Source organism: Terrapene carolina, unplaced genomic scaffold (assembly GCF_002925995.2).
Source record: "Terrapene carolina triunguis isolate 2854851 unplaced genomic scaffold, T_m_triunguis-2.0 Scaffold88, whole genome shotgun sequence".
Lineage (NCBI taxonomy): Eukaryota > Metazoa > Chordata > Testudines > Emydidae > Terrapene > Terrapene triunguis.
In genome coordinates this window covers 10,197,226-10,215,562 of record NW_020664439.1, presented here as the reverse complement: position 1 = coordinate 10,215,562, position 18,337 = coordinate 10,197,226, and the positions used below count along the sequence as shown (strand labels likewise).

Genomic DNA, 18,337 nt, shown 5'->3' with positions numbered 1-18,337 from the left:
TCGCGTCTTCTTCTTTCTCCGCCTAATGTTCGCTAGCCTCTGGGAGTGTGATGCCAAGCTGGGTTGGGAGACAGTTGCAGATGTGGCTGTGGAAATGAGGAAAAGTCAGTGAATTCCTCCGAAAGATAAATGTGGTTGTGAATCAAGAACATAGTTTTTCTCTGTGAACAAGACCATGAACCACACCTATCACATGCGCACTCAGGACAAGGTCGAATTTTCGAACCTCGCCTTCAGTGCCTGGGCTTTTGCACTGCCGATCTGGGAAGCGGGGCAGGACACGGTACTCTCTGTAGCAGGCAAACATGGTAAGCCGTAAACTTGTGGCTGCTTAAAACTGTAGGAGTACCACTGGCCTCCTTTCACATTGAAAGCACTGCCAGTCTGTGCTGCCAGCAATCGGCCAAGCAGGAACTCTGGCCCTGTCCCACCCCCTCGCGGATGAGCCAGGGAAAGATCCCTGTATGCTGCCCCTCTCCCGCCCTCACCGCGTGGCTGTAAACCAGTGGTCACAGTTCTGTAAAGGAACTTGTTGCAAGCAGTCCCAATACTAACAGTCCCCTACCTAATTCAAAGCAGGTCATCATGAGCGACATAACTCTCATGAGGATCCCGGACACCGAGATCCAACGGATGCTTCGAGAAAGCCTGCAGAGACCGGGGCCCTATGCCGCCATGCTATGCAAGGCAATGATACCGGAGTACCTGCTTGTCTCCTGGCGCGGGAACGTCTCCTACTTCGGAGGACCAAGTAAAGCCGCTCTCCCCAGGAACCTGATGAACAGGCTATCCCATTACCTGCAGCAGAGCTTTGTGGAGATGTCTGTGGAGGACTACTGCTCTATCCCCGGACATATAGACAGGATTCTAATATAGCTGCAGTAGCAGGCACTAAAGAGTGGAGCAGCTTGGGCAGCACAATCATGCACAACCGGACACTGTTTGATTTTTTTTAAATAGTTGTTACTGATTACTTAAGCGCCCAGGGGGAAGAAATCATGATTCACAGATTGTTCTTAGTATTAATATTCAAGTTTTGTAAAAAATAAAGGTTAATACGTTTAAAGCACTTACCGCTTGATCCTTCGCCTGAATCTGTGTCCAGGTTACATGCTGGGGAGGGTTGGTAGGTGATCTCTGTAAGGGTGATGAAGAGCTCCTGGCTGTCGGGGAAATCAGCTTGGTAAGCGCTGTCGACTGCCTCGTCCTCCTCATCTCCTTCCTCATCTTCCCCGTCCGCTAACATGTCCGAGGAACCGGCCGTGGACAATATCCCATCCTCAGAGTCCACGGTCAGTGGTGGGGTAGTGGTGGCGGCCGCAGCAAGGATGGAATGCAGTGCCTCGTAGAAACGGGATCTGTGGGGCTGGGATCCGGAGCGTCCGTTTGCCTCTTTGGTCTTCTGGTAGCCTTGTCTCAGCTCCTTGATTTTCACGCGGCACTGCGTTGCATCCCGGCTGTATCCTCTCTCTGCCATGGCTTTAGAGATCTTAGATCTTTGCGTTCCGTCTTTTGGAGCGCAGCTCGGAAAGCACGGACTCATCGCCCCACAGAGCGATGAGATCCAAGACTTCCCGATCAGTCCATGCTGGGGCCCTCTTTCTATTCTGGGATTGCACGGCCATCTCTGCTGGAGAGCTCTGCATCGTTGCCAGTGCTGCTGAGCTCGCCACGGTGTCCAAACAGGAAATGAGATTCAAACTGCCCAGACAGGAAAAGGAATTCAAATTTTCCCGGGGCTTTTCCTGTGTGGCTGGTCAGAGCATCCGAGCTCAGACTGCTGTCCAGAGCGTCAACAGTGTGGTGCACTGTGGGATAGCTCCCGGAGCTATTACCGTCGATTTCCATCCACACCAAGCCTAATTCGATATGGCCATGTCGAATTTAGCGCTACTCCCCTCGTTGGGGAGGAGTACAGAAGTCGAATTTAAGAGCCCTCGATGTCGAACTAAATAGCCTCGTGGTGTGGACGGGTGCAGGGTTAATTCGATTTAACGGCGCTAAATTCGACATAACCTCCTAGTGTAGACCAGGCCCGAGACTTTCACATCCCCTATATCCCTGGATGATTTTTTAACCAAAGTCAAATTTTTTGCAAAGTAATTTTGGCTTTTCAAGCATCTAGCAAATATTCTTAACCAATTCCCATTTTTCACTTTTTCTCTCAATCAATTTTGATAATAATTCTAGTTCTGGGATGTTTCCCTTGAACTGTGCTGTGTGCCTGAGTGTGTCCTTCTTTGTTGGGACTGTATTCTGTTTGCATAAACAATGTTGTAATCACTTGAGTTTAGGCAACTTTTTAATTTTAGTTCAGTAATCAAGTCATCTTTATTTACTAGCATGATCGCTAATATGAACTCCCCATATATTGGGTGCTATATCAGTATTAGAAAATTATTGGAGATGTTCAAAGGCACAAGTGGCAGTTAGTTACTTAACATCATTGACTTTTATCGCAATTGGTCTCATTGAGAGGTATGAAAAATCCACACCCTTAAGCCAACCTAACCCTCAGTGTAGACAGCACTAGTTCGATGGAAGAATTCTTCCATTGATCTAGCTACCGCCTCTCAGGGACGTACTGGCCGCTGCTTCCAGCAGCTCCCATTGGCCTGGAGCAGTGAACCGCGGCCGCTGGGAGCTGTGATCGGCCGAACCTGCAGACTTGGCAGGTAAATAAACCAGCCCGGCCCGCCAGGGGCTTTCCCTGCACAAGAGGCGGAACAAGTTTGGGAACCACTGACCTACGCTGATGGGTGAACTCTCCCATTGGCACAGGTATTCTTTACACTGAAGTGCAAGAGTGGGGCTGCTGAAGCATTTCAAGTGTAGACAAGCCCTTAGTTGTGCCTAGAAGAGTTATGCAGCAGTTGTGATAATAGAATCCTTTCCTACTCTTGGCTGTAATGGGGCAGCAGATATACCCTACTGTATTCTTGAGTTGCAATAGCATCCACGGGAATTTTGGTTTCGCCAATGGATATGGGTAGTCACAGATTAGTCAGCCATATGCTCTCCATCCCACCCTATCTTCCAGAGGCCTTGTAGAGTAGGAGAGATGGCGATCCCATTAAGAGTAGCTCTGTGTATAAACTGCGGCTTATCTCACCTACAAAGTAGAGGTGGGTGGGGAGACTTTGTGAATAGACAAATCTTAAAACTATAAACACAGAACTGAACTCAGATTTATTTTCTTTCAAACTAGTGTTAATTGATTCAGGCCAGCTGTATCCTCTGGTAAGCTCTTGGCTGTGAAGAAGGTGATTTGACAGCCACCTTTATTACCTGATGTCTTGTTCAGCGTGGTTGGTTACAGATATTTCAAATGACAAATGGTTAGGAAATGAAATGATGGCTCATCTAATATTTAATTACATATATGTCTTTCATTTTTTCACCTTGGCAACTCATCTAACACAAATGGATGCTCATTATTCCCTAAAAAATTATGTGGTCCTAAACTGCAATGCAATTTGATACTTACAGGACCTCTGTGTTTATTTACCGGCACAGACTGCTTTAAAGATATTCAGCTTCTGTGTTTCGGCTTCTGTCACACTCATTACCTTGAGAAGTAATTATGTAAATATTGTACTGCATTAAACTCAAATGGGGTTTTATTTATTTATAAATAATCTCAAAATTTCAATTTCAGGGCATGCAGCTGAAAAACCTGTGCATGGGATAAGAGAGTGAGCCACTCTCCCCCACCCCCACTGAAATTGAGCAGTAAGCATTATATAAGCAAAATTGTCCCATTCTTTGCCTTGCCTGTTTATAGAGGGAAGAAATGCAATAAATTGGGCTGTAGACATCCAATCACTATGGGATTTGGCTGTACTTGCAGAAAGCAGGCACTGAACAATGTGTAAGGAATTTAACACATTTTTCTCTTTAAAAAGAGGCAACCCCGGAAAAAAAGAGAGAAAATGGAACCAAGATAGAATAAGTGAAAGGAGTTCGTTTTTAAAGAAACGAATGCCTCCACCAGCCCCACAAAATTAATCAAAAAGATTAAAGCCTGCAGGGTGCCTGATCCCAGTCTCATATGGGTATAAATCATATGTGGCTGCTATAAAATCAGTGGAGTTGCTCAGGTATAAAACTGGTTTTAGATCAGAATTGGGCCTCTGTTTGGGTGTGCTGTTGCATATTATGTGAGGCCCGATGCTGCAAGGTGCATCTCTGTGAACTGCTAAGCACGTGAGCCTCAATGGGAGCCAAGGGCTTCCAGGAGCTCAAAGAAGATTTTCAGCATCTTCCAGGCTTGTCAGGTCTTTTTGGTGTAATTTATACACTTGAGTCTCCTAATAAATGATCTCTTACTCTCCTGTAATGAAATCTGCTCACCTCATTATGTGTCCTAGGGCTACAGAAGCTACACAGTGAGTACCACTGATAAACAGAAGGGATGGAGGGAAAATAGTTGAAAATGAACCTGTCCTGTGCATCTAACTGCCCTTCAATTACCATGTTGTGCCCATGCATCTTGGGAAAACAGACTCCCTTCAGTGTTGTTTGCAGGCTAAAAATGAGGGGGCTATAGCTCCATTGACTTAAAACCATTGAAAATCTGGTGCAAAAAAGTGTGCTACTGAATCAGCTTCAAGCTCTGATGGAATGGTTATATATTGTCCTTGCACTTCATGTCCAGCTCTTATCTGTACAAATAAATGTAGTGCACAGATTGAGAAAAACATGGAACCTGTGGAGTTGATTCCCCTGTTTCCATCCAGCAGTAACTTATAAAATAAAACCCATGTCAAGGAAACACTACGGCTGCAAAGTGAAGCACTCAAGTCAAGAAATAACAAAGTTATGGTTGCATGCCCGACGGTAGCTGTGCCCTATGGTGCAGAGGTATTATAATACAATCTCTAACTATCTGACCGTATATTATTTCCACAGGATCCTAGCCTCGTTCATTGCACATAAATGGTGCATAGTCAGTTTTGCCACCTCCTTGGGAAAATGTATTATCCATCAAACTTCATAAAAAGAAAAAGCAAACTCTTTCATTCTTAGTTGTAATTAATGTATAAGTTAGGCTGAATATATGCACTGAATTACAGGGACATCAAAAGAAATTACGAATGTCTAATTGCAGTACAAAAAAGTCAATCTACTTCTGACATTGAATTAGTATGATCTTTACTTTTTTCCCTCCCCTTACAAAAATCACTTTTGAAATTTTTTTTCGGGACCTTTCTTCTGTGAATCCTAAGAGAGTATGTGGTCTATGCCTTTCACAACATATTATGCACACACAGCAGAAGCAAAATAATGTTACAGGACTAAAACAAGTATTTTTTGTTAAATATCCATTGGCTTTCAACCCTATGTAATGGGAACATGCATGTTATTACCAAATTGTTATATTTCAATTCAGTTGTTCAGTACACCCTGGGTTCTGCTACGTGGACCTGAAAAGGGAGTGAAGCTTTGTACGTAAAATTTACTACTTCTTCTTCTTCTTTTTTATAAAGACATTTTAAAAATATAAGGAGTGTCCAAGAAGTTTGGTGCCTGGAGAAGACTAGATGCAGATAATCACTAGGGTGGCAGGAACCCAGGAAGTCATATGCCAGTGGAGAGGGTAACAAGTAATATCAGTACTGCAGGTGATGGGTGCTTAAAGAATTGTAACTAAAGGAAGGATAGTTATGTTTTAGTATCGGGGCGGGGGGGGGGGGAAGGAGAGGGGAGAATGAATAATAGTCTTCAGTAGTCCAGTGAGGGACCATATTTAACACCTCAACTACTCCTTTGACTTCAAATCCTGCTTCAATGAGGGCTGTATGAATAAGAAAAACCTGTTTTGGCACCTTGTCTTAATATATGTTACAGAATATAATGACCTGATTTATATAGGCCAAAAGTGATAAAGAATACATTCTTATTTTTATAGCCCTTTAGCCTATATTTTCTAGAATAATTAGGGATTTTAGAGGCCTCAATTTTTTGGATGTACATCCTGAAACATCTCTGAGGGCAGGTGCTCAGCACTCCTGAAAATCAGGCCCCAGTAAGATGTTTTGTGGTGAGCACCCAAAACCAGAGGCACTCAAAATTACTAGTCTCTTTTGAAAATGTAAATGTTTGCAAGTAGTATCTCTAGACGTTGTCCACGTTGAAATGATCTGTCAGAAAGGGGATGAGCCCAGATCATGTACATTACATTAAGTATCACTAATGGTTTAGTGACTGGCAAAAAGGATGAGAAGTTGGACCACCTGGGGTCAATTTTTGGCTTTGCCACTGACCATATGTGACCTTTGCAGATACTTGCCCATGGTCTGCAGCTCAGTTTATACATCTGTAAAGTGGGTATAGTATTACTATCTTACTGTAATGAAGTGAAGCTAGTGAAAGCTTCACTGTACTTGACTCTGATGAAAGGTGCAATAGAAATACAAAATATTAACCACACATACAAATAAGTTATTGTTTGCCTTAAGGTAAGCCAGACAGTTGCATGGAATGAAATAGACATAGTAGATACCTAGGAGCTGTGTGCCTGTGTGGTGAATGACATTTTTTACTCCAGCGCTGTAACTTGCTGTTAATTGGTGTCATTTCGCTTCCTGCTGGTATTTACCAGGAGTTACTATTTTTTTCAGCAATATACAAGATGCCTGTCTTTTGTGACCTTCATGTAAAGGACCGTCAGGTAAAGTGAGCATGATCCTCAGCATGTGACTGAAGTGCAGAAGGACATAACGGGGGGAGGGATAGCTCAGTAGTTTGAGCATTAGCCTGCTAAACCCAGAGTTATGAGTTCAATCCTTGTGGGGGGCCATTTAAGGAACTGGGGTAAGAATCTGTCTGGGGATTGGTCCTGCTTTGAGCAGGGGGTTGGACTAAATGACCTCCTGAGGTCCCTTCCAACCATGATATTCTATGAAAAAATTCCCCTCTTTGTCCCAGTTTTTGTTACTAGGGATGAGTACCTTTGTGGTCATGCGCTCCTACATTCATTAATACCAACCCTGTGCAACCTATCACCTTGCACCTAACACTCTCACTCTGCACTGTGCAGGATTAAGGTCCAGGAATGACATCAGCAGGGTGAGATATGAACTCCTGGCACAAATCACAGATATTTGTAGAGTGGGCTTTATGAGGTGCATTAATACCATGTAAAGTGTGTTGCTGTATAAACAAGTTCAGAATTGGCCTCTTAGAAAGTAATAAAGTATTAACTTAGCAGATTCCTGCAATGAAAATGAAGTCATCAGTCTGTATTACTTTTTCTTTAAAGGTGCTAAGCACCACAGAGCTGGCTTCTGAGATTTGCACTTTATATTTTCATGTAGAGCACAACATTTTCCTCATGTTTTGGTGATATTTCTAGACTAAAGAAGGCAAAAGACAATGTTGAGATATTTATTTATTGGATGGATATGTTATTTTGAAGAGTTTACTTTCAGATCTTAGGCTGCAGGTTAGCTTCAGTCAAAAATATAATCGATTTTTTCAGACCTTTTCTTTAAAAACAAAACAAAACATACTGTCTTGTTTCTTTGAAGCGTAGAGCTATTTATAGAAAGCAGACTGAATACTCCGCAGCAAGCCCCATCTGCCTCTGGCTTTCCCATGCCCATCCGGAGTAACTACCTGGAATTGGAAAAAATAAGACAAATTCAGAGTTAGGAATATTTTAAAATACATACAATTTTCAGTGACTTGGTATCTCAGATGTTAAATGATAGGGTAATAGAGTTTTTCAAAATGTGGTCTACATTTTCAATGGAGCTCAGGGTCAGATTTTCAAGTACTCAGCTTCCACAATAGAGGGTAGATTTTCTGAACGGCCCAGCTACCACTTATGGCCAGATTTTCAAAAGAACCCATTTTGAGCTCTTTTGAAAAATCTAGTCACTTACTTTGCTGCCTAAATGGAAGCTGAGCTCTTTTGAAAATCTGGCCCTTAGGGCAAGTAGAAAGTAAGCAAAAGCCATCATCACCAGATGGCTGCTGTTTGGTATTCTGTGTACAATGTAATGATTTTTGAAATGTACCTAGCACCAGCCTTTAAGTGCTAGTAGCAGGTCAGCGACGGAGAGATTTTTAAAAGCCCTTGGGCCCAGTTCCCCAAAGGTATTTAGGCACCTATTGCCTATTGAAGTCAATGGGAGTTAGGTACCCAAATGCCTTTGAGGATCTGGGCCCTGTGGCATTTAGGAGCACAAATCCCATTGAAAGTCATTGAGACTTGTGATCCTAAATTCCTGAGTGCTTTTGAAAAGCTCCTCCCTAGTTTTTCGTGGACAAGTCACAAAAAACGCTATCAGAACTCAAACGAATTAGTTTCCAAGTTGGCTGTCTCATCAGACAGGTTTAAAAATGGGCATGGCAATTGAACTTCATCCCTAGAAGCAGTCTTGCCAGAACGGGGTGGAATCACATCTGCAGCCTTTCTTACACTACCACTGGCTGCATTGCAGTTGTTCTGTTCACAGAGCAAACTTAATTTTCATCGTTAACCTAGGAACTTTCTCAAGGACTAAAATAACTTAAACAAGCCACATTTCTAATTAAGGACTGGACTGGGCAATTAAAGCACAGCTGTGATTGGGGGCAATACAGAGTGATCCCGCCCCATGGTTCCTAATGTGCAGGGGTGGGTAGTATGCAGTCTGTGCCATTCTTCAGGACCCCCAGTGTGCCCAACCTGCCCCATAGGCTTGAGGTGTGAGATGAGTGCCTCACCTCTGGGACAATGTGCTTCCTAGAAGAGGTGTCTGAAAGGAGCAGATCCCGTGCTCCTACAGGTTAGACTTAGAAACTGTGATTGTCTGTGACTCTTGTGTGGGTATAGAGCCTGGGATAATCTGGCCCTGATATAATATGTTTGATCAATTCCTTTTGGATAATTGGATATGTCAGAAAATATTGTATTGTTTTGTATAAATAAAACATCTTACATTCTCACGGTGCATTTACATTAAATGTAACTCTTCTGAAGTTTCCATGCAGCTGGTAAAGTAAAATATTCTGATTTTATGCAAAAAGAATGGCAGTAAGTTATTTTTAAAAGATCTATAAATGTCTGTCAAACATGCTTTCTCATTTTCATTTGCCATGGAACTCTTTGCTTATGTAAATTACAGCAGATGTTAAGCAAATCTGTGTTTCTCTGGACTATTAATACAACTCTGCTGCCTGTAGAAAGAACTGTTTTCAAAAGAAAAATCAATATAGTACTCCAGTGTGTCAGATAAAAAAGAAAATACTGTGCTGAATATGTTAAGTATGGGAAGTAGAGCTGTCCTGGTGGCCCATAGGTAGTGTTATTATTAGCACTCACCTAGTGAATTATCTGAGTGCCATTTCAAAGCTAGACTCTTACTAAATCCAGGTGACAAGGGACTAGGAGACTTGGAGGGATAAAACTCAGTGTAAAGTGAAACCGGGAAGAGAGAAGTGAGATTGTTCTGCATGGAACTACAGAGTGAAATCCACCCTTTCACAGAGAACTTATGCAAAGGGCTATGTATTGAAGTCCCACATAAACCCTTTATTGGGACTCAAATGGTGCATAGAGCCTTTTACTGGCTCTCTGCACTGGGATGATTTGCTCTTGTATGTATAATGGTTCCAAGTGGGGGAAAAAATGGACTAAATATATGTTTTTGGCCAAGATTTAGAACACAGAGGTGATATCAGTGTGTGGTGCTGGGTGTGCAGCACTTGTGATAATTAGGTGTTTATTTTTGAAAATCTTGCTTTTGTTTAATTTTTTTCTTTAAAACCATAATAAGAGAGGCATTTGACAAGGGTGCTGAGGGACATTCTGAAACTTCCTCTTCCACTCCAGGTCTGTCTAATTCTCTTTGATTGTAAACGCTTTGGGGACAGGGACAATATCTCTGTGTGGCCATACAGCATGTAGGACACTGGGCCCTTAGTCACTGTGATAATTAAAATATATTATATACTTGAATGAAGGTTGTAACCATGATGCAGCTCTACTGTTGGGAAAGACAGAAACACTCTAATGATAGCAAATTTGGATGGGAAAAAATAATCTGTGGAGAAACCCAGTACCTCTCAGGATTGTGGGCTAGTATGCTGAATCACTTGCCTGAGAGAGCACCAGATGGCATGTATTCTTGTTCATGTGTAGAGACAAAGAAGAATTGGAACTGCATATAGGAGGATGGAAAGGCAAAATAACTACAGAAAGAGGGACAGAGATTCTACTGTACCTTACAAATGTCACTCCATTGACCGGGACCATTTATATTGATGGCACGAACTTTAAAGAGATATTCTGTGTTGGGATCCAGATTATGTATCTCAAGGTTCTGATGCTTTATCCCATGCAATTCTCCAGCTAATTGTGTCTGGACAATGTTATCAGGACTAACAGAAACAACTTCATAGAACTCTACATCAAAGAAATCCACGTCTTCTGTGGGACATGTCCAGTAAATCTGTGGAGAAAAAAGATCTACATTGTCCAACTATATGTTTTTGTTTTATTTTCTTACATTTTCATTTCAATTTTTTTGGAAACAAGCCAGTATGTTTTTTTCTCTTAGTTGTTACTGCTGTTTCTGCATCTAAAAATTGAAACATGCCTAACAAAGCATGTAATAAGTGAAAGGCAATGACAATTGGGATCGCATTTTGAAAGATGGTAAGTACCTTCTGGGATGTTCAGAGCACACTCATCTCTCACACTGAAATTGATGTCTGGTGTAAGAATTTAGCACTTTCTATGACTTATTTGGCATCTCATCTAACTGGGCTTCTAATAGGCACTGAGAGACGATTAATATATCAAACATAAAAAAATAAAATAAAACATTTTTTAAAAAAAACCCACTCAAATAGGACCCAATTCTGAGATATGCTGAGCAAAAAATAACTTGATTTTGTATGAGCCACAACATACAATGCTCTATTATGCCAGCATTTAATGTTAAAATACATCTACTTCCTTTGTACTGGAACTTTCATATAGTAAGTACCCATAATGGCCCTATTGACTACAATGGGTTCAGTGTCTTATTTATTATCTCACAATGAACTTTATCAGCATTACTCATTCACAAAATAAATGTTTTAAGCTATATTAAAATGAAAACCAATTTGGCTAAACCAGGACCTAGTCTACATAATTTTTTTATATTTATAAGTCTTACTTTTGCCGCCCTTGGATATACAAGAGTCTGGTAGATGATAACTAGGCCTGGAACCATAGATGATCCATTGTCAAATGGTTCTGGATTGTGACTGATACTGTAGCTTTGATGGTTTCTTTCTTTTCTTGGAACTTGAGTAGATGCATCCCAAAATGCAAAGATTTCATTATGCTCTTTACGATGAGGGGGAGGTGTGGAATTTGGTCTTCCACACATTTCTTTCCTCATAACACTCGATTCATACTGTGAATTTAAGGTTGATAAAGATGGACTTCGGAGCACAGTTGGATGTTTTTCTGCATGGGTACTGGAAATTTTCCTTGGAACCATTATGTCTGAATTACAGGGATAAGGAGCTTTGTTTGCTTTATCAGTTGATTGCTTCATTCTAACAGGTGATTGGAAAAGGTCATGCAAGTTGGCTGAAAGCTCTTCAAAGTTGAGTTTAAGGTTCTGAATAGGGTCTTCCCTGAGTCGTGCACTTGGCTGATAAATATTAGTAATTGCATCTTCTATTTCATTTACCAAAAAGTTTGCAGACTGCAGAAATGCAATCTGGTTTTCCTCCTTCAAAGCCTCCTTAGAATATTGAATAAGGCTATCCATTTGAGAGATTTTTATGGATGTGTGTGACACATACTCTATAATTCCCTGCTCTTTTTTAAGTTCAATGTTCTCAAGCAATTCCATCATCTCCTTCTCTTGTTCACGGAGAATGTTCCGTAATTTGAGGAATCCATTTCTGATCTCCTTCCTTTTAGTTTCTTTGTAGGTCTTAAAATTGTTCTTTAGCAAAAGGATTTCCATTAGGTCATTATCAACCCCATATCGGACTGTAAAACAAAATCAAGCCAATAATTTCAACATCACATTGAAATGTTGTGTAGCAGTTAGCAGGACTCAAGCTGGCCTAGTATAGCATAGAGGGACTTCAGGATTGGTAGAATATAAGACAAGGAATCAGAATTCTGATGCTCTACTCAGTTGTGCCACTGCTTGCTAAGTGTCCTTGTAGTAATTATTAATTACTTTTCAAATTTGAATGGATAAAGTTAGGAACCTTAATAGACGTGACCTAATTTTGAGAGGTGCCAGAGCTCGGCACTTCTGAAAATTAGGTGGCCACTTCTTTAGATGACAAAGTGGGGATTTAGATGCATAAATTTACATATCCAAATTCAAAAAAATTGGCCTGATCCTCTTAGTGCCTCAATTTGGTCTTCTGTAAAATAGATCAGATAATGCTTACGTACCTCACATGGGATATTTTCAAGCTTAATTTATGAGTGATCATAAAGCCCAGAGTAATCTTTGTGAAATTTACCATGTTAATGCAAAGTATTACTTATTATGAAAACTATACTAGCAAATAGCAGCAATTTGAGTTTCTTGTTTTATTTTTTATTCTGTCCCTCTGTCTTTTCAAAGGTTGTTATAGGGATTTAGCCATGCCACTCCTATTTAATTTAGAATCTGGTGCCAGGGTAATAAGTTTATACACATAAATTCACTTGTAAGCTGGAGGGAAAAGGGGAGGACAGGATTCTGGGAAGGGTCAGATGTGGGAAACAATAACTAGGAGGAAGAGGCATACAGTATCTGGTCTTGAAGTGGGGAGCATTGGGTAGGCAAAGGAAAGGGAGGAATGTCAGAGATGCAGGGTACCTGATGAGGGGTGCTAAGGATAATGAGGTGGATGGAGGGTGATGCAAGGAAATATGGGGAGGTGGGAAATCCATAAATTCTTATTTCTTTTAAACTGTAAGGGTCAATTTCTGGCCCATACTATAAGCCCTTTGTGGTACTTTGGCAGTGTAAAGTGACTGTAAAGATGCCACAACTGTACAGCTGAAGAGTCCCGCCGTGTGAGGGAATATCTGACTTGGCTGTCTCTAGACCACGCCAGGACAGAAGGCACATCTGGGGGAGAGAGCACAGCCATAGTGCTGTGGAACTCCAGTAAATCCTGACTGGTAGAGCACCCAGGCATGACCTATTAATGACTGCAGCAGTGAAGTCTTGTGTTAATAGACTTCATATCTGTTACAGAACAACCTTGCAGTGGCTGTCATGTGTTACTGTGCTTTAAACCTGTGTATATCTATCTATCTATCTATCGACACACACTTTCAACAACAACAATTTTAATTAAGTTCTTTGCAAATTTTCTATCTATCTATCTATCTATCTATCAATTAAAATAGTTGTTGTTGAAAATGTGTTTCAGGGGAGTCCAGCTGAAACAATTTTACCCCTTCTATACAAAAATCACACAGCCAGTTGAATTGTGACAAACAGCAGAGTTTTTAAAAACAGCACAAACAAGCAGAAAAACTGAAATAGGAACCTTTTTTAAACTTGGCAATAGCACTGAAGAGTGAAGCAGCCTCATTTGAACACGCCACCGGCAAGGGTAGTGTCTCATGATCGTTGTGCAGTGAGTCACTGCAGAACTCACAAATTAGCTCATGGTCATCTAGACAGTATTTAGAAAGGTTTGAGTTGGGATGGAGTAAACAACAGCATTCTCCTTGATCTTCTCGATAGGCTTTGGTAAATATGTGGTCTTGAGTGGTGATCTCGCTGTGATATAACCTTAGACACTCGTTACAAAAATTCAGTCGGCATGTGAGACATCTCTTGGATGCCTTCTTTGTCTTCTCTTTGCAAACTTGACAATAGATTGGTGCTTGGGTTCTGTCAAATCTCCACCTCAGAAAGCCATGTCTGCGCATGTATCTCCTAGCCAGTTTGGCTCTCAGGTAATTCATCCTCAACTGAGTTTTATTAGTGTAGGGGAGGCAGTGTGCTTTGACACACACTGGGCATACGATGATGAAGAAAGTTTCAGTTACTTCAGCCTGGGCTTTGCTTTTACTTATGCATTTCTCACAAATGCAGTGGTTGCATGGCAGCATAAATGGGTAGAGATACAGTTGTTTACACAATGGACAAATAAGTTGGTCACGAAAAGCATGTCCTGATGCATCTCTCTCCAGAGTAATGATTGATGTGTTACTTTTATTTCCAAAGCTTGTCAAGGCAACTTTTGAACTGAAAACAAAAAAAATTTGGATACTCACTAAGAAACAGATTCTAATGTACACAATTCTTCTGTACAATCAATTTTTATTCTCCCACCTATTTTTTGTTCCATCTCTTTTTCTTGTTTATATGCTTTGCCTGTTAAAATTACTATAATAAGTTATGATTCATGTTAATAGTAAAATAAACAGGTATCTTAACCACTGTATCTAACTATCCCTTGCCTTACAAGGGGAATCAAAATCCGCCTTATAAAGGAATCTTACTGCCATCTCAAGGATCTTTGTGGACAAAAGTTTAAAAAGTGGCTGGTGATTTTGGGTGTCTCAATTTTTGCAGTGCCCAGCTTGGGATGCCTTAAAGGGGCCCGATTTTCAGAAAGTGCTCTGTAAATCTCTCTGCTCTGTAAATGCTTTTGAAAATCTTGGTCAACTGTCTCTCCATGATAATTCCAATGAAGATGACATAAGCTCACGTGCTTAACATAGTCACCAGAAACATGAGATGAAAATTACTGCTTCCATAATACTGCCTTCACCACTACATTTCTTTGCTCCACTCTTGTTGCTGCTGTTTTCAATCCCATATCTTCACACACACACACACACACACACACATACTCCAAAACTGCTGCTCCTCCCCCCTCAGTTGTTGCCTGTCCCCTCTCCTGTATATAAGTTAATGTGTGTAATATCATAAATGAAATAGATTCTTCCCAGCGCTGCCCTTGTTCCACCCACTTGTCTCCCCCACTTTCAGAGCCAGAGTTACATATTTTAAAGGCAAGAATCACTTATGGGTCATGTATCTCTGGAGATCGATTGGTTCTTCTCCACTCACAGTCTAAATCTTTATCATCACTTCCACTACTTAGGTCTTAGAGCCCCAGGCATACCATTGCAGTCATTTCTTTTCACTGTCTGCTCTTCAGTTTAATCTATGTTTAGTACTGAAGTTTTTCCATTCCCTCTCCCCGCACACCAAGATCATTATCATCCCATCTTCCCACTCTTTTCAGAACATTTTTTGCAGTTGACTTTCAGTTTTCTCTAGTCCCCTACCCTGACCACCATTTTCCATTAGTCTGTATTTTTCTCTTACATCTCACTTCACATTCCTCTTTATTAAACATGTCTCTCTTCTCATTGTACACTCCTCTTTCTTTCCTTTTCTCAGGCTTTCACTCAATTAGAGCCGGTGGGAATTTTTCAGTTAAACATTTTTTCACTAAAAAAAAATGTAAATTTGTCAAAACCCAAACTGTTCACAAATCAATGAATTTCCTGCCTTGAAAAAATGTCAAGAAAAAAGTTTTGAAATTGTCAAAATATTTCATTTTTATATTTTCTAAATGAAAAATTCCTGTTTCCTGGTTCATAATAACATTGTTTTGAAATTTATGCTTAATGGGGGTTAAAAAAGAAAAGAAAAGAAAAGAAAAAGTCAACAGTAAAATGGAGCATTTTGAAATTATTGAAACAAAAACATTTCAATTGACCCAAACTGAGATAAATCTTCAGGGTCTGGGTTTTGTTTTGGGATTCACAAACATTTTTTTAGATTGTTTTTTCTTTTTTAATTTTCCTCTTGATTCAGGCAGAGAAAAATTTTGCTGGATGGGAAAACTGTCCTTCCACTACCTCCGCTCTACTTTCCATGCCCAACTTGGTCATACTGAGAATAAGTGACAATTTTTGATTTGCCAAAAAAAAAAGGCAGCATATCCATTGGAATGTAATATGTAAAAAAAGAATCAAAGAATCTTTCTTTGAATGCACTTACTGACGTCTCCTTGTGGCTCTGGGAAGGTATGATGCGTAGATGGTATTCCTGCAGCATCTGCTCTCATAATACTGACAGCTGGTGTTCTCATCAGTGGCACAGCAACAGCACTTGCAGTCTGGGTCATTTGAACAGGAGCAGCAGCACCAACGGCAATTTGGGTTCTCTGAACATGAGCAGTGACAACATTGGCAAGCTCTGCCTTCTGCATATGGGCAGGGGAAACAGTTGCAATTCCGCTCCTGAGTAAAAAGGAAACGCCAACACGAACAGCATTCTTCATCAGTCCTTTCCAGTGGCGGGCAGCAATGGCAGCCCGGGCAACATGGCCAATTTAGGCATAAAGTATTGGCCATCGCTCCACAAGACACTCGGAAGATGGGTCACTGATCCTTTGAACCTTACACAGTAGCACTTCTAAAACACATGAGACCAGTTTGATGTCTCAGGCTTTGTGCTGGGATAAATGGTTCTCATTCCAGTTAGGAATAATGATGTCACAAGGAGCTATTTAACTAAGGACAATCATATTTGCATATGTAAGTGATGTGCTGATTACATCATGTATATGTCACAATTACTAAGATCTACCTTTGCTGTTACTTGTATTGGCACCCAATACAACTGTCTCTGAGCTTGCAGAAGTTACATCTTCTCCCAACAGCCAATGGCGCTTATGAATTTCCAACAGAAAATTCTCTAGTGTGTTGAGAATTTGGGAGCCGCATGAAATAAATAAGAATACAGTATAAAATAAACACAAGTAATATTGCACTGGTTGTATCATTCATTCCCATATTTAGAGTCAGTAAAAGCCTATATTTTGAAATAATTTGCCTCAGAATTTTTAAGGTATTTTTAGGGTGTCTTGCTGCACAATGTAGATCCAGCTTGCCACAGAGAACATGAGGATTTTCCACCAACCTTCTGAAAGGTATGAGAGAGAGAGAGGCATTTTATGAAGGCTTGTCTTTTCCAGGGCAGATAACCAGCCATTCTACCCCCCACCCCACTCTCCAGAAATAAGGCAGGGTCTGGTCCTGTTTAACTTCCTTCTCTTCCAGTTTCTTCCCATCACTTTGGATGGTGATATAAAGGCTTTAGAAAGAGCAGAGGGGGATGCCATGTACTTTTCTAGAGGGGATAATTTCAGCATCTGTCCTTTATATCTGCATGATACCCAGTCATTTCAGTGCCTCATATTGACAATTAGCATTCCTTTGCCATCTATCGAGGAATAATCCCACAAACTTTTGATACCAAAAAGCAAGGGCAATGTGGTCCAGCCTATTAAAAAGTTTGATACAACAAAGCAAGGAGCTCTGGAACCAGCCAGCTTCAGTTATTACAATTTATTGCTTGCATTAAAGGCATCATCTAGAGGCCACATCCAAATATGGGGCCCCATTATGCTGGCTGCTGTACATATACAAAACAAGAGACCTTGAAGACCTTACAGACTAAACAGAAAAACAGACAAAGTGTGGGAGAAAGGTAAAATACTGATGTCTCCATTTTACAGATGGGGAATAGCAGGATTTTCAGAGTGATTAAGTGTTTTATCCAAGTTCATGCAGGAAGTCTGTGGCAGAGCAATAAATGAACCTAGGTCTCCTAAGTGCTGGCCCTGTGCCCTCACCACAAGGCCATTCTGTTGTAGAAAACTTTTCCTTGCAAACTTTACAAAGCTGACGATTTTTTATCATGGTTCCCATCCTGAAATTTGGTTTCTTCTTTAGCTAGCCTTCCCCAAGCTCCTGGAAGGACTCTGCTACCACAGACAGACCCCCCAGGGAAGGTCTTCAGTTCTGTTCTACAGGATGACCATGAAAGCTGGTGTAACTCATATCCATTGAGGCTGCAGAAATTTTGTGATTTCACACAAATATTTAACAGATTGATCTACATATTTAATGAATATGCATTCTTGTTTACATAACCAGCAAAGGTCCTGATTACCAGACATTAAGACTGACATGACTGTACTGCTCTTAGGAACACAGGAATAGCTTTGCTCTTGAGAGGCTCCAGGTAATTATAGAGGCTCCTGAAGACCCTGCCCCGCCCTACGTTTCCTAATGGATGGCGACATATGGCTGGATCAATGAGCTTGGTGAAACATGCTTTTGATAACGTCTGATACTTCTGATGCTGATGTGATTCACTGGCATGGGAAGGGAATTGTTGACTTTGCATTGCCAGCATCTCTCAGGAAATACAGAAAAATGTCAACCTCATCCCCCACAAACCCATGCCAGGGATCTTCTACGTTCTTCCCAAGATACAAAAACAAGGGAACCCTGGCCAAGGCACTCCTCTGGAAGGAATATCAGGACTCAAAAACCATCCTCAAA

General features: G+C 40.9%; 1 protein-coding gene across 1 annotated transcript; it reads right to left on the bottom strand.

Moving 5' to 3' along the window:
* Positions 1-7,539: 7,539 nt before the first annotated feature.
* TRIM42 (tripartite motif containing 42) lies at positions 7,540-16,339 on the bottom strand. Its single transcript, XM_024198840.1, has 5 exons — positions 15,984-16,339; positions 13,504-14,210; positions 11,157-11,989; positions 10,215-10,442; positions 7,540-7,620 (listed from the first exon to the last, which is right to left on the bottom strand). Exons 1-5 carry the CDS (start codon positions 16,337-16,339, stop codon positions 7,540-7,542), a joined length of 2,205 nt encoding a protein of 734 aa, XP_024054608.1.
* Between the last annotated feature and the right edge of the window lie 1,998 nt (positions 16,340-18,337).